Consider the following 14529-nt stretch of genomic DNA (forward strand, 5'->3'; position numbering starts at 1 on the left):
CGCGCGCGCGCGCTAACACCACGTCGCGGTTGATGTCGCCGGTGGTGCACGCATAACCACCACGGTATGCTCCTTGAACCGAGACTAAAAATTGAAATTAAACAAACTATGCACAACGTGGGGTGGGGTACGTGGGTGAGGATCACTAGCATCGCTACCTGCTGCTGATAGGCACCTTGCAGTCGTGCTTCGACCGCTTATTGGTGCTATGAGAGCAAGCACATACACAACATGAGGCAGCATGATCGCGTGCGGGCGCTCGTACTGTGGGCATCCAGTGCACCACGCGGTGCCGATTGCGTGACACAACGCACACGCCCAGTACGACGGCTGCGACGGCCGTGAAAAGCATCCGCATCATGATCGGATCGGATCGGAGATCGATCAACTGCATCAGCTGCATCTGATCGCCGGCACCGAAGACCACAAAGGGCTCTTGTTTGGTCGGGGCTCATTAAACATCTCGCCGGATGCCGTGCTGCTGAATAGGCAACGGGAAGGCGATTGCGTTAGCGATTGCGTATGGTTGCTGTGGGAGTCAGGAGTGCAGGAGAAAAGTCCGCCCCCGGTGAGGTGAAAGTACCAGAATCGTGGATGCTAAGAGGAGAGGATTGAACAGGGGACTGATATCAATGTGAGCTCAGTGATAAATCCCGTGCGATACGCCGCGGAAACACCAGCGATAATGCTACCCACCGGATGGATGATGAGGGCTATCGGAAATGCTCCATAAGGCATCCCTTTTTTTGTGCTCTTTGTGGTGCGTAATGCGCGTACCAATGACGGATCAATTCATTCACACAGCTCAATTATTGTATTTCGTTCACTTGTTATTGCTGTTAGTGGTCACAGTATGGGAAGCGCAGGATAGCAAACTCTGCCAATGGTGAAAAAACACGGACTCATTGCGCTCCAAGCGCCTTCACTGCAGCATTGGTTTCAATCAGTCAATTTTGAGAAAGAAGGCCACTTTACGAGGCCAATGAAGGAGTTAGTTACGAGTAAATGGTGCAAAATTATGACAAAACCAATCAGAAAACCATAAATAGCAACCCAATGGTTCGTCTTTTACCTTCCAACTGCATGCTAGTTGATCGTATCAACAGCTTTTAGCTAATTACGGCTTTAAGATCGCTCACGTTAGATTGCAGTAAAGCGCGACGCAAGAGTCCGAAAAATACCTTCGAAATGGAACCGATAAGCAATCAAAGGTATGTCGAGTGACAGCAATGCAGATAATAGCGAGATCCTTCACGTAAAACTGCAGCAACATGTAATTGTGCAAGGATGTTTTTAGAGAAGTTTAGTTTTGTCACTTTTAAAATAATAGAAATGCGCAACCCCTGCTATGGCGACGACATCTGCGAAATGTTCCGCATTATGCTTTCAGGCGAACGGAACGCACTTGGTTGGATAAACGCAGCTACCCCGGGCCGGTATAAAGGGGCCCCCAGAGTGGATCCGCTCCGTTGGAAGTCCAAAAACCACAACCACCACCGCCAGTCCGAGGTGGTATTGTGTAATTACGTTCTCTGCCACCAACAACAGACATGACAGCACAGCGAGACGTACGCCAACACCGTGGTCTGGCTTTTAGAGATAACAAGTACGGTATCTTTGCTTGCAAAACGGGAGAAAATCCGGAGGCTGATTCACGACAGTGGCACGCTGGTCGCTGGCCCATAATCTAGGCCATCTAAACACTGCTATCCTCTGCTGAGAAGCTGCGGTTCGGGTGAGGACATATAATTCTCCCTTTACGTCATCATTACACGATGTGCCAGCCGTAGAATGCGGATGCTGTATTGTAATTTGAGAAGCGCGATTCTCTGAACCTGAACATAACGTTGGAAGGGAATCTTGTGTTCACAAATAAAGTTGGGAGTCTGTCTGCCTTTATCTAGCAGTATCGATTGCAGTTGCATTCCTATCTCTCCCTCTCCCCCTCGCGACATGTGGTGCGAATCTAAATTAACATTTCTAAATTGCGCACCACTTGTCCGATCGGTAGCGTACGTCAGTACGGGCACGACGTCGTACCAAATTGGTATCCATGCGCGCTATCAGATAACTGACGCGACAATATTAGCGCCCGCTTTTTATCTCAAAAATATTTTTCAACTTGTGTCGCTGTGCGAGAGAAGAATTGAATTTTCGGAAAGGAACCGCGAAGGAATGCCCGGGGACAAATACACAGGCACAGCACGGCACACAGACTGGCTGGCCCGGCCATCAACCGTCTTTGACAAATGACGATCGTTGAGTGATGGTTGATAAGAGATAGCAGGCACCTTGCTCTCGAAGGACCGTCGCCGGTGACAATCACCCCGGGCGCCAACGACGACAACGACGACGACGACGACGACTTCGGAACGCTCGCACAATCTCGAGGGTTGTTTATCTCAGAAAAATCCCTTTTCAGTGTGAGTCAGGAACAGCAGGGTCCCGTGATTCCCGTGGAAGGCTATTGCGATGATTCCTTGCGAACTGTGATGCGATCGCACCTCTTCCTTTTCGTCTTCCACGTCTCTATACTAACCCCGTGCGAGATGTCGCGTGGTCGCGATCGAATCAGGAAGCGTTCTGGTAGCGGTCAACGGTAGCCAAGGGTGCAGATAAATCCGTGCTGCTCATCACATATATACGCGAGCTATATGAGGGGCACGTAAACGTTGTTCTGCAGCACAGCCTTGGGCATCGTTAACGGGCGACAACACACGGGACGCCTGTTATCACTGAGCGCTACTTCCACGGCAAACGATAACCATCACTTCACGACGACCACGAGCAATATCAAAGCAGCAAGATCTCTTCACTTGGCCCACCGCACCGGGGACCGTTCGATACACTCGTTCGTTTCACCAAAAAGTAGAACTGCTACAACGACAGGGCCGGGTTGGGGGTCTGGTGCTGACGGTGGAAAACTTCAGCAAACTCTTACGTCACAACCCTCCCGGTAGGTGCCCACTGAAGATGATTTCCTATAGTGAAAACGGGGCCAGGGATAACAATGCTCAATTGGATCCGTTTCCAACCAACAGCACTTCACCGATGACACTCGTGGATCGTGATCGTGAGGATATTATGAAGATGCCCACTCACAGACGCACTGCACGATAATAACAACACACCGTAGCGTGTGGTTTTAATTAGCGCGATCAATGTTGATCTTCAATTCACTCCAACACCAAAAACAACCGACCACCAGAGGGGAAACTGCTGCACCAGACTCGCGCGCACCACCGGAACACAGCATTCGCGCCTCACCAGCAGGATAAGGCTGGACTTTTTGGTTGTTTGCCACACACCGCGAGCCACCACGGAACCGAACCGAACCGAATGGATGGTTGACCGCGAGTGAGACCGCGATGATGATGATGATGGCACGATGGCTACTCGCGGATCGCACCAGCTAGTAGTAGATGTAACGCAACCGCGAGCTGTTGTCGATGGCCGCATCTGCTGCCTGGCTGCCTGGCTCTCCGTTACGCTTACTCTCACTCCCTCGATTACGCAGCTGTGGTCGTGCTTTCGTGGACCAAACTAAACTGTCCGGCTGGTTGGCTAGCTGGCTGGCTGGCTGTTTGGTGCCCTGGTCCACGACAAACAAGGCAAGAGTACTAAGACCGATTGGTTATCTCTTCGGGCCGCTTCGGCGTATTGGTTTTGCGGCGCAAACTGTGCGAACCACCGTCATATGGCTTCCGAGCGGTGCCACTGGCTATTTGTTATTGTTTTCATCATCCTTCCCGATTGTCGTTATCAAGTGAGTGCGAGCGAACGGGCAAAAGGAACCGCCTCCGTCCAGCCAGCGGAACCACGGAACGCGTGGATCGATTGACAGTCGGCTCTGGATGTCGCGACACACCAGGTTGACATTGCAAGCGATGCGGGCGGATTATGAGTAATTCGATCGCTCGTAGACCAATCTCTTCGGCTTCGATCCTCGGAAAGCCTGGCGTTTCATGGTAATCTGAGATCCTGTTTGGGCGATTTATCCGTTGTGGTTTTTTAAGAGAAAGTTTCGAAACGTTCCCACCGTTACCTGTGTTACGGTGCGGTGGAAAACTGTTGCCTAAATCTAGGAATTTAGAGCGTAACGGTAGCAGCGGATGATATGTTGAGCGTACTTTACTTGCTAATTGAAAGAGTTCACCGTTTTCAACTTCAATTACACCGACACTGCATTCTATTGAACTGCTTTGGCTACGAGATTCTTTAGCACGACACAACTTAGCGGTTCACTTAGCATCATCATGCAAAAAAGGGGCGAAAATGAATGCGTGCCACGTGCGCCGTCTGTTTGTCGATTCGCGTGTACGAGTGCTGCAGAACGAAACATGCTCCAAGTGATGGAAAAGTGAAAAACGGTGTTTACATTCCCACTCACCACAATTGCCCACGACCACGCCGCCATTCGTTGGCCTGGCCCTGTCTCTTACACGATTGCTGACATTGACACCGAAAACAATACCCAGATAGGGAGAGAGAGAGAGAGAATAAGAGAGGGTAGAGGGGGTCGGTGCGATTAAGATGCACTCTCAGACCACACCGCATCCCACATTAACCTTGCAAGCGTGCTCCGGGCGGTACTCGGGCATCGCATCTCTTGCAACGTCTTGGGATGAAGAGGAACCGCACCGCACCGCCGTTTGCCAATCATTATCGCTGGCGGACAGTGGAATTGAAATGGTTAGCGGTTTAATCACTCGCTCCTGATGTCTTACTTCATTCTCGCCGCGCCAATCAGCCAAACGCGTAGCAAGTGGATCGTGGCCATCCTTTCACTGTGTGTGACAATCTCAAGAATTTCTTAGATCGATGGTCCCGAACGGAGAATGAGCTGAAATGATCATGAACTTTCACGCATGCATTCCACCGGGGGCCGAGGTGACCTAATTTCCTGCTGAAACGGATGCCGCCTCTATACGCCTGGCAATGACTGATTGGCCTTGCTCGCTGGTAATGTAGCGTAATCGAAGTAATGAACTGCAAAACTGATACAAAGTAATCTTTTACAAAGGAAATTAAAATACAAATTAATAACACAGAAGCATAAAGATCGTTACATTTTTATATTTATGAAAGGTTTTCTGATAGGCGATAGGTTTTCAATGTCAAACTACGTTTCACAAAATAGAAATACAACCAATCTGACGAACGAAAAATTGAGAACCGAAAAGGATTTAAGTTACTTTTGTGTAACAAACCTTTACTTAGGTAGTTCTATGTTGCAGCTACTTAATTTCGTTTTCTGCAAGCCAGAATCTTGCATTAATATAGATTAAAACGTTTGATGGTCAAATAAATAGCTTTACTGATCGAATCATTTACAATTCGCTTTACTCTGCTCTATGTTTCAAGTGACAAATAAATAAATGACCAAAAAAAAACATGTTTCGTGATTAGTAATGGCGAAGTATGCACCGCTAACTAATACGCCCTAATAATCGCGAGAATAACACAACAGCCGCAAGACCCGTTTACATCACTTCCAGCGACCAACAGTAGCACTGCGAAGAAGCTCTTTCTACAAACCTTCACTAGCACACAAGCACGCCCGCGCTCCCTATCTCTCCCTCATTCTCTTCTCACTTTACTCAGCGCAAAATGACTAGACTGGGTTCGCCGAGGTGATCGCCGCAGGATCTACTATCCTACTTCACTATCCTAGCCTATCGTACATTAGAAGCACATAATTAGCACATTAGCCGTTTGCTACCTTGCAACCCAACAAGTGAGGTCAGCCGAGCCGAGCCGAACCGAGGCCTCACCACGGGGTTCACGGAATGACCGGAACGACCAGTTTGAGGGGAATGCCGGAATGACGCCGTCGCCACCGGAAAACACTACAGCTTCACCGTACCGAACATGGCGAACGGGTTCTCCAGCTGGCTCTCGGAGAGCGTCTGGCTGCCGGATCCCTGCAACGAGTGCCGGATACCGTACGAGAAGTATATGATGAAACCGGCCACCAACCACACCATAAACCGCACCCAGGTCGCCAGATCCAGCTGGAACATGAGGTAAACGTTGACGAGAATGCTGAGCAGCGGCAGAAACGGCACGCACGGTACACGGAACGTTAGCTGCCGCTCTTCCGTCGGTTGACAGGAGATGATGAGCATCAGGAGGAGTGCCACGATGATCATCGCTATCAGCAGCGTGCAGATGAGGGGATGGTATTGACTAAGATAGTCCTGCCCATGTGCCAGTATGGCGCTAATGCCACAAATGATGATGGCTACAATCACAGACCGAGAGAGAGAGAGAGAGAGAGTGAACGATTAGAATCGATTAGAATCGATTAGAACCTTGGCACACGCATCACACTACTTACCATAGATCAGTACTGCCACTTTGACAATATTCGACGAAAGGCTGCTCGGCACCGTGAGACAATTAAGATTGAACAGCTGCCTGGCCACGGCCGAGGATTTCGTTTGTGTGCTGGTGATAAAGTTCGTATTCTGCTCGTAACGCAACACCAGCACGCTCACGGCCACGATCGTATACGCCAGCAGGGTCCCTATTGACATCATGTCGATAAGCTGGTGTAGATCGAACAGCAGTGCCATTGTGCCGGAAAGCACTCCGGACAAAACCGTAGCCAGCAGCGGTGTCTTCGTCTTCGGATTGACCGTTCGCAGTTGCTTGAACAGCAGCCCATCGGAGGACATGGCGTAGAGGACGCGCGGTAACGGAAACATGGCACCGAGTGAGTTAGTGCAGAGCGAAAAGATGGCACCGATCGAAACGATCCACTTGATCTCCTGCCAGCCGAGATAGTCGAACAGCCGGGGGAATGGTGCGACCGGATCCTGCATAAAGTAGGGTAGTGCCATCGTCAGCACCGTCGCGACACCGAAGTAGGACAGAAAGATGATCAGCAGCGAGGTGATGATGGCGAGCGGAATGTTCCGCGAGGGATTCTGCGCTTCCTCCCCGGTGGTAGCGATACAATCGAACCCGACGTACCCGTAGAAACACTTGGCCGCACCGGCCATCACACCGGCAATGCCGTACGGGAGGAATCCGCCAGCGCCAACGTCCAGCCCGGCCGGTATGCTTGGATCGTTCGGTCGGATGGCCCAGTTGGCCGGATCCGCCTTAATGCCAACTGACACTAGCACGACCACGATCACGATCAGGTTAACGCCGGTGAACAGATTGTTGAGTAGCGTCGATTCCTTCACACCGTACGCTAGCAAGGCCGTCACGATCATGACCACGAGGAAGGAGAACACATCCGGATACTCGGCCAAGAAGCTCACCTTTATCTCGATCACCTCTTTCAGTGCATTCCCCATGCGATGATCGATGAGCGCGTCGATGTATCCGCTCAAACCACGCGCAACGCTCGCAGTGCCTGCGGAGAAATCAATCACAACATCGATCGAAGGTCAACGATTGGATTTTCTATGGAGGAAATGTTCCTCGCCAAGGAACTCACCAATGATGTACTCCAGCATCAGATTCCAACCAATTGTGAACGCTGCAAACTCGCCGATCGTTATGTAGGTGTAGATGTAGGCCGAACCAGCCTTCGGGACACGGGAGGCGAACTCGGCATAGCAGAGTCCGGCGATGGCAGCGGCGAGGGCCGCAATGACGAACGAGATGACGACACCGGGACCGGCCTGCTCGTAAGCTACCGAACCGGCAAGGACGTACGCGCCTAGGCCGAGCGTACTGCCGACGCCGAGACCGGTGAGATCGAGTAGCGTCAGCACGCGGGCCAGCTTCGAGTGGCTACCATCGTCGTCGTTCGGTTTCTTGCGGCTCACGGCTTTCCAGAAGCTCTCCATTCGGTTCATGTCAGCTGCCAGGAGGATAATAAGGATAGGATGATTAATACAACAGGGGTTTTTGGCTCGAGGTTTTAAATTGTTGTTTGCTGAAAGTAACATAATACAAGTCAAGAGGTAAGGACACACTAGGACTGAGCAGATCAGAGGACAAGGAACATCAAAAACTGCATTTGTCGAACTGATGAAACAGAGCAGCTGGGTGAAGCTTTTAATAACTTCGTTTAATAGTATTCACCAATTGATTCCTTTAAATAAATGATAAATGAAAAAATTATAATGCAAAACTTCAAAAAACTTCAATTACTGTTGCTTTTTGAAAGAGTTTCTTCCAGAATATCTATTTGAAATTACTTATAGGAATTGTATAGTCTAACTAATTCATGAAAGCATTGCATGGCAGTTTGATAATGGAACTCTGCTATTTAATAAAATGAATGTTAATGAATGGATTGATCGCCCTGTTTGCAGGCAGTTCTCGAACAATTTTCAACACCCCAGTTGTCTTTGTTGTGCGTTTCTAGTTCATCCTATGATAGGTTCCCATTTAAATACTGTTCTGATTTGCCTATCGCCAGCCAGATGGTCCTCTTTTCACTCTCTCTACTCGCACGGTTTACTAATCGCTCTTTATGCCCCTCCCCGGGGTGCAGGTCCAAGGACAAAAAATCGCATCGACTGCATCGGGGCGCATCGCCGAGCGAAAAATGGGCAACAGAAACACGCTCTCGTTACGTTATTTTTCTTCGCGACATAGCGCGACACTTTGTTTGCGCAGCCGGGCCATTGACCTAGAAATATTTTGCATTGACCTCGCCGTCGACCGACTCCACGCCCGCCATTTCCCCTTCCATGCGCGCTTCACTCGCAATCGCCGCCATCGGTATGTTGTGTTTGGGGCGAGGTGGCGGCGAATCGTGTGACAAAAATCGCGATTCCGCGATCCCGCGATCCCGCGATCGCGTGGTCATCATGCCATCGCGTACGGGCGTTGGTCTTAAATAATTGCCCTATTTTTAGCGAGCACGCCGTCGCCGTCATGATCGGGACCGGCCGTTTGCCATTCCCGTGAGTGTCGCCATCCAAACGCACAATATGAAGTAGCACGGACCGCAGGTTGCATCAGGCAGCGAACGGCATGTTTGCATTCCCGATGGCTACTACGTTCAGTCCAGAGGCAGCGCGTGCTGTCATCGTAGCAACAAAACGCGTTCGAAAATGTACCGATACCATGCGCCTCCATCGGACCGTTTGGCATCAGCAAACCCGTCGGTCTCACTCACTCACTCAATGATGCCAACGGGACTCTGAACATGTCAATAAACCGCCGTCCACCATCACACAGCTAGTCAGGTATGACCCATTTATGTAACCACCGATCAAAGTCGAAGCCGTGGGCTGCTTTTGGCCACGAGCTGATTGTTGTTTTCCACCAAGGACAACCTTTCCTTCCACAGCGCTCCGATTAATGACATACCGCTCGATGATCGCGTTGTCTTCAATTCCCTGCAGAAGGAACACTGGAGCACCGGTAGCACGCACTGCCACGAAGAGCTGACCTTGACGCTCGGATTAGCACGCAGCTTTACTTCGCACTTGTTTGTTTGCAACGCTTGGGGTTTACTTCGTTCGTATCACAAAAAACGGACCGGCCAGAGGACACCGTTACCTGTCACTGCGGTGGATCGTTCGCACAGCAGCCGCAACAGAGGGTGGACTGCGACTATTTTCAGAGCGGAACCAGCGAAATAAGTACCGCACATGATTGTCGGTATTAATTAAATGGTTCTCTGGCCGCCTCACGAACACACGCGACCTGTTTATGTTTAGGTGTGACATCCTGGCCGAACGGTAGACGCTCCGTTCGTTCCTGTGCAGATTGGTGGTTTCCCTAGCAGCTACCCTTGAATCCGAGCCATCGGAATCGCGCTTGCGAGTGCGGATGGTGAGCTGTGTCACGGCCAGCGAAAATAGAGTGTCGCGCACGCTAGACTAACGTTAGGCGCGAATGATTATGCTATCGCCGATACGTTGAAAAATCACGCATTGATTGGGCAGTTAATATTACTTTGATGAGTTCTTTGTTTTTATTTTCATTCTATGTTGCAGGTTGCGAAGAAGATTCTTGTAAAGATTCCTGGATTTCAATCCTTAGTAAGTTCATAAAAATAAAATTCTTAGCATAGTGAACCATTTAAGCTTTTGATTGTGTGCTAAGAATGTGAAGTAATCGAATGAAGTAAGTAATCGGAATGGGAAGTAAATGAATGTGTGTCTAGTATGATCTATGCAATAAAAACGATTAGTCCTTGGTGCAATGAACCTCATTAAGCACATTTGTGGTAATTTTCTTTTCGATTTAATTCTCTTGCATTTTTATTAAACTAATTCATATACAGCAAATAATCACAATCACTGTAACTGTGGTCCAATCTGTTCTGATCGATCCGTGCTCGGTTTCCATGCGTGTCGCTTAGTAGTTAAAATAGTTTGAACACGAACACGGAAAGAGTTGATCGTCGAATGGAAAATATTAGGAATGTTTGCACTACTGCTGCGAGCATTTCGAGATTCAACCGCCAAACACAGGGGCAAGTGGGCTGGGATTTGCTTCGTTTTACGATTTGCTTAAAATCGTGTACGAAGGCCGACGAATGGGGAAGCCCACCTGCTTCTCCTCATCGTATGCCGCATTGTCGATACCGTTGGGAGCGCTAGCCACCTTGCCATTGGCCTGCTCCGATTTGATAGGCAATCGCTCACCCTCGATCGAGTGACGGATACCGTACGTGAAGTAGATGAAGTAACCGACCGTGATCCATATGCCGAACCGTATCCAGGTACCGGAATCGAGCTGGAACATCAGATACACGTTGGAGAAAACGCTGATTAGCGGCAGCAGCGGTACCAGCGGCACTTTGAACGTCAGCTTTGCACTATCCGTTGGCTGAAGCGATATGACGACGAACGAGGCAACCATGAGGACGACCATGATGGCCAATCCCGCGAGAACACCTGGATAATCACCGTTGACGAAGTCCTCGCCTGGGACCAGAATGATGCAAATGCCGCAGACGAACAGCGCTATCCGGAGGAGAAGGAGAAGAAACGGACAGTTAGAAGCACATCTATCGCGCTATAGTTCCTCGTCCCATGACCTACCAAAGACACAAACACAAAACTTGACGACGGCGGACGAAGCGTACGTCGGATCCTTGGTGCGCGATCCATTCACAAACTGACGGAGCACCTCCGGTACGGTCACACTGATGTCCGTGCTGCTCATCAACTCCTGCGTCTGATAACGCAACACCAGCACGCTCACGGATACGATCGTATAGGCAAGCAACGTTCCTATGGACATCATGTCAATAAGCTGCTGTAGACTGAAGAAGGCTGCCATACACGCCGCAAACAGCCCCGACAGCATCGTAGCGAATGCCGGTGTCTGCGTTTTCGGATGAACCGTTTGCAGCTTCTTGTAGATGACACCATCGGAGGCCATCGAGTACAGCACACGGGGCAACGGGAACAGGCTCCCCAGTAGACTGGTACTCAGAGAGAGGATCGCACCGAGCGACGAGAACCATTTGATCGCCGTCCAAGCGTACAAATCGAACAGATGCGGAAACGGTGCATCCGCATCCTGCAGATAGTACGGCAGTGCCATCGTCAGCACCGCCGACACACCAAAGTACGAGATGAAGATGAGGATCAGCGAGATGACGATCGCGAGCGGAATGTTTCGCGTTGGGTTCTTCGCTTCCTCCCCGGTCGTTGCGACACAATCGAACCCAACGAATCCGTAGAAACACTTGGCCGCACCAGCCATAATGCCGGCGAATCCGAACGGTATAAAGCCACCGGCACCTCCGTTAACACCGGCCGGAATGTCTTCCGGTTTGATGGCCCAGTTGGCCGGATCACACTTCGATCCGGCCGCCACCATCATGACGACGATTACGGTTAGGTTAATGATGGTGAAGACGTTGTTCATGAGCGTCGATTCCTTCACACCGTACGCCAGCAGTCCGGCCAGTATCATCACCAACATGAACGAGAATAAATCCGGATAGTCGGACAGGAAGTCGACGTGTATCGGCATGGCATCACGGAGTGTGCTGCTGATCTTTTTGTCCACCAACAAATCGATGTAACCGCTCATACCACGTGCTACGCTCGATGTTCCTGGATCAGAGTGGAAGTAATCGAAACCAAACGATCAAACCAGGGCCCCCAGCAATGGAGATCCTTCCAGCAGAGGGACCACTTACCGATCACATACTCCAGCACCAGGTTCCAACCGATCGTGAACGCAGTGAACTCGCCAATACTGACGTAACAGTACACGTACGCTGAACCGGCCTTCGGAAAGCGGCCAGCAAACTCGGCATAGCACAGGCCAGCAATGGCCGAAGCGAATGCAGCAACCAGGAACGAAATGATGACCGCTGGACCGGCCTGATCGCGGGCTACCGATCCGGCCAGCACGTACACACCGAGTCCGAGTGTACCGCCGACGCCAAGGGCGCTGAGATCGAACAGCGTCAAGACACGCGCCAGTGGTGATGACGATCCATCAATTTCCTTCTGCTTCCTACGCGTCAACGCGTTCCAGAAGCGTCCTATCGAGCTGTCCATGATCGTATTGCTTTCGCTGGCAGAGTAAAGGATAGGACAAACACAAGGAGTGCACATTAATACACCGGAACTACATTTAAGGTGCGATAGAGGGTCCTTCAATCAACGATCTGTAAAACTACTGTTACTGTTTTTCCTTGTTTTGTGCCGCACTTGAATTACCTTTCAAGTTCCGCAGCTCACGTCGATGGTTGTCGTCGATTCGATTGTGGAACCGTGTTTTACCGGACTCCTGGTGAGTAGGGGTCACCTCGCGGCCTGCGCAGCTTTACACATATGCAACCACACGAACACTATTTTTGTACCGCCTATGGTTCGGCTTACGAAAACGTGCGAGTACATGCACGCTACAAACACTCGATTAGGACTCGATCACCTGCACACCAGAGCACTCGCTGGCTCACTGGGACGAAGTGAACACTGACTCCAGCGAAGGAGATGGTACCCGCCGGTATGCACTGTGACTGGCAAGGAACATGCGCGTATTTGATGCGGCGTGTGAGCTCCTGACGCTTTCAATCCGTACCGGACGGCGCCTGCTGCAGGACTGCTCGCTGGCTGTTCTAGGGACATAAATATCAGGTCCGATCAGGTGACCGCTCCTCCCACCTTTCCTTTCTGCCCTTTCGGTCTCTCTCGTGGACATTTAGGAGCACATTGTAGCTTTGAATTAGATTTTTCCGGCTTTTGTTTTATCACCTAACCCCCCCCTTCAAAAAATATGGTGCAAGCGCCGCATGCAGCTAAACTCGTGGTGCGGTTAACACGCTCCTGCTAACACAGCAGAACCGTCGTCACAACAAACCTTCACAATTGTCGCTCCATTGAGATATCAACAACTTACTTAGCACCGTGTTGCTACTATATTGTACGGGGGGAGGGCTAAGGTTGCATTTAGTAGTGCTATGACGAAAAAAAAGTCGTATAATCTTATCTTATCCAAATTTGTAATTAAAAAAAGATCGTTTGCATGTTTTTTTCCCACGCCCCCGCATTACACAAAAAATTTCCAGCCCGATCATCAACTAAATTTGTACCTGGGGTCGGGTTAGTTTCTCTAATGGTACTGTCTGATATCCTGTTGGCAGGATTTTGCATGGTTTTGTATGTTAAGGAATGATGGTGGTTTAATGGAAACCCTCTTTTTCCCTTTGTCCTGCAAAGACCTTAACTGGTCACACGTTTAGTATGGTGAACATTATGATTTCTTTGAGTTTTGGAAAAATCCTTGAGCTAGTCAGGTTTATTAAAAATCGATTGGTTAGAGTTTGCGTGATGTGGTAAAGCATAAAAAAAACCAACAAAAATACAGATTGCACTAGTATTTGCATAAGATAAGGCAAGATTGTAAAATGTTCTCATTGGATTGTTTTAAGATGCAACCAAAAAACTACATTTGGGAACAGAAAGGTGCTAATCAAGTATCTTAATGACACGCCGTATGCCTTAATGACACGCCGTCTGGTTTTAGCGTGAGCGTGTTAACGGATACGTCATGAGTCTCGCCGGATCCTAAAATGCTCCGCTAGATCACATGCGCGTAGGTACGTCATGAACCACCAAAATTTTTTGGCGGGGCGATAATCCCAATGCAGCGCAAATCTGTATCAAAACTACAGTAAAGCCTTGCACTACATTCTATTAAGATAAGATAAAGTATTCTTCTATAACCTTTTTTCGGCAGACTTGTTAATATCCTTTCTGCATAATTGACATCCACATGAGCTATCTTATTTGCTCCCTCTTTTTGTTTTGCCGAAATTCAGATGATAATATTATGTTTTGCCTGAATTAGAGGATTGGTGGTCATATTTTTGCATACTAGATTACTGTTTCGAGGTGAACAAGGTAAAGGAATTTTCACAGAAGATGGTCAAAACGTGGCGTAAAATAGGTCATTTCATGGAGGACGGTTTTAAGGATGCATCATGAACTGAAATTAGGTCACATGTGGATCAGTTAACAATAGCGCACGCGTTTATCAAGCCTGCACGATATATGTGTACACAACAGGGCCAAGAAGATCAGGAAACCTGAGCAGAAATCGCCATCACACTAAGAGACCGCCAGCGGAGCGTAG

General features: G+C 49.4%; 3 protein-coding genes across 5 annotated transcripts in view; all 3 read right to left on the reverse strand.

Annotated features, from left to right (window-relative positions):
- LOC126574465 (cationic amino acid transporter 2-like) overlaps positions 1-3417 on the reverse strand; it is an 11784-nt gene extending 8367 nt beyond the window's left edge. For 2 of the 3 annotated variants that reach the window (XM_050234685.1, XM_050234683.1), the window contains exon 1: positions 2540-3417. The gene's annotated coding sequence lies outside the window, so the exon portion shown is untranslated. The remainder of the gene's footprint in view (positions 1-2539) is intronic. The other variant, XM_050234684.1, reaches the window with a different exon arrangement.
- A 1677-nt stretch (positions 3418-5094) lies between these two features.
- Positions 5095-9469, reverse strand: LOC126575188 (cationic amino acid transporter 2-like). Its single transcript, XM_050235756.1, has 4 exons — positions 9286-9469; positions 7454-7822; positions 6341-7369; positions 5095-6244 (listed from the first exon to the last, which is right to left on the reverse strand). Exons 2-4 carry the CDS (start codon positions 7815-7817, stop codon positions 5850-5852), a joined length of 1788 nt encoding a protein of 595 aa, XP_050091713.1. The 5' UTR covers positions 7818-7822; positions 9286-9469; the 3' UTR covers positions 5095-5849.
- Positions 9470-10425: 956 nt separating this feature from the next.
- On the reverse strand, positions 10426-12473 carry LOC126575527 (cationic amino acid transporter 3-like). Its single transcript, XM_050236254.1, has 3 exons — positions 12083-12473; positions 10971-11996; positions 10426-10892 (listed from the first exon to the last, which is right to left on the reverse strand). Exons 1-3 carry the CDS (start codon positions 12447-12449, stop codon positions 10426-10428), a joined length of 1860 nt encoding a protein of 619 aa, XP_050092211.1. The 5' UTR covers positions 12450-12473.
- Between the last annotated feature and the right edge of the window lie 2056 nt (positions 12474-14529).

This window comes from Anopheles aquasalis, chromosome 3, assembly GCF_943734665.1.
Source record: "Anopheles aquasalis chromosome 3, idAnoAquaMG_Q_19, whole genome shotgun sequence".
Lineage (NCBI taxonomy): Eukaryota > Metazoa > Arthropoda > Insecta > Diptera > Culicidae > Anopheles > Anopheles aquasalis.

Coding starts and splice junctions, on each gene's coding strand:
- LOC126575188 (XM_050235756.1), bottom strand. CDS start 7,817: ATGAACCGAATGGAGAGCTTCTGGAAAGCCGTGAGCCGCAAGAAACCG. Junction 7,370..7,453: donor GATGCTGGAGTACATCATTG/GTGAGTTCCTTG, acceptor ATTTCTCCGCAG/GCACTGCGAGCGTTGCGCGT. Junction 6,245..6,340: donor AGTGGCAGTACTGATCTATG/GTAAGTAGTGTG, acceptor CTGTGATTGTAG/CCATCATCATTTGTGGCATT.
- LOC126575527 (XM_050236254.1), bottom strand. CDS start 12,449: ATGGACAGCTCGATAGGACGCTTCTGGAACGCGTTGACGCGTAGGAAG. Junction 11,997..12,082: donor GGTGCTGGAGTATGTGATCG/GTAAGTGGTCCC, acceptor ACTCTGATCCAG/GAACATCGAGCGTAGCACGT. Junction 10,893..10,970: donor GTTTTGTGTTTGTGTCTTTG/GTAGGTCATGGG, acceptor TCCTCCGGATAG/CGCTGTTCGTCTGCGGCATT.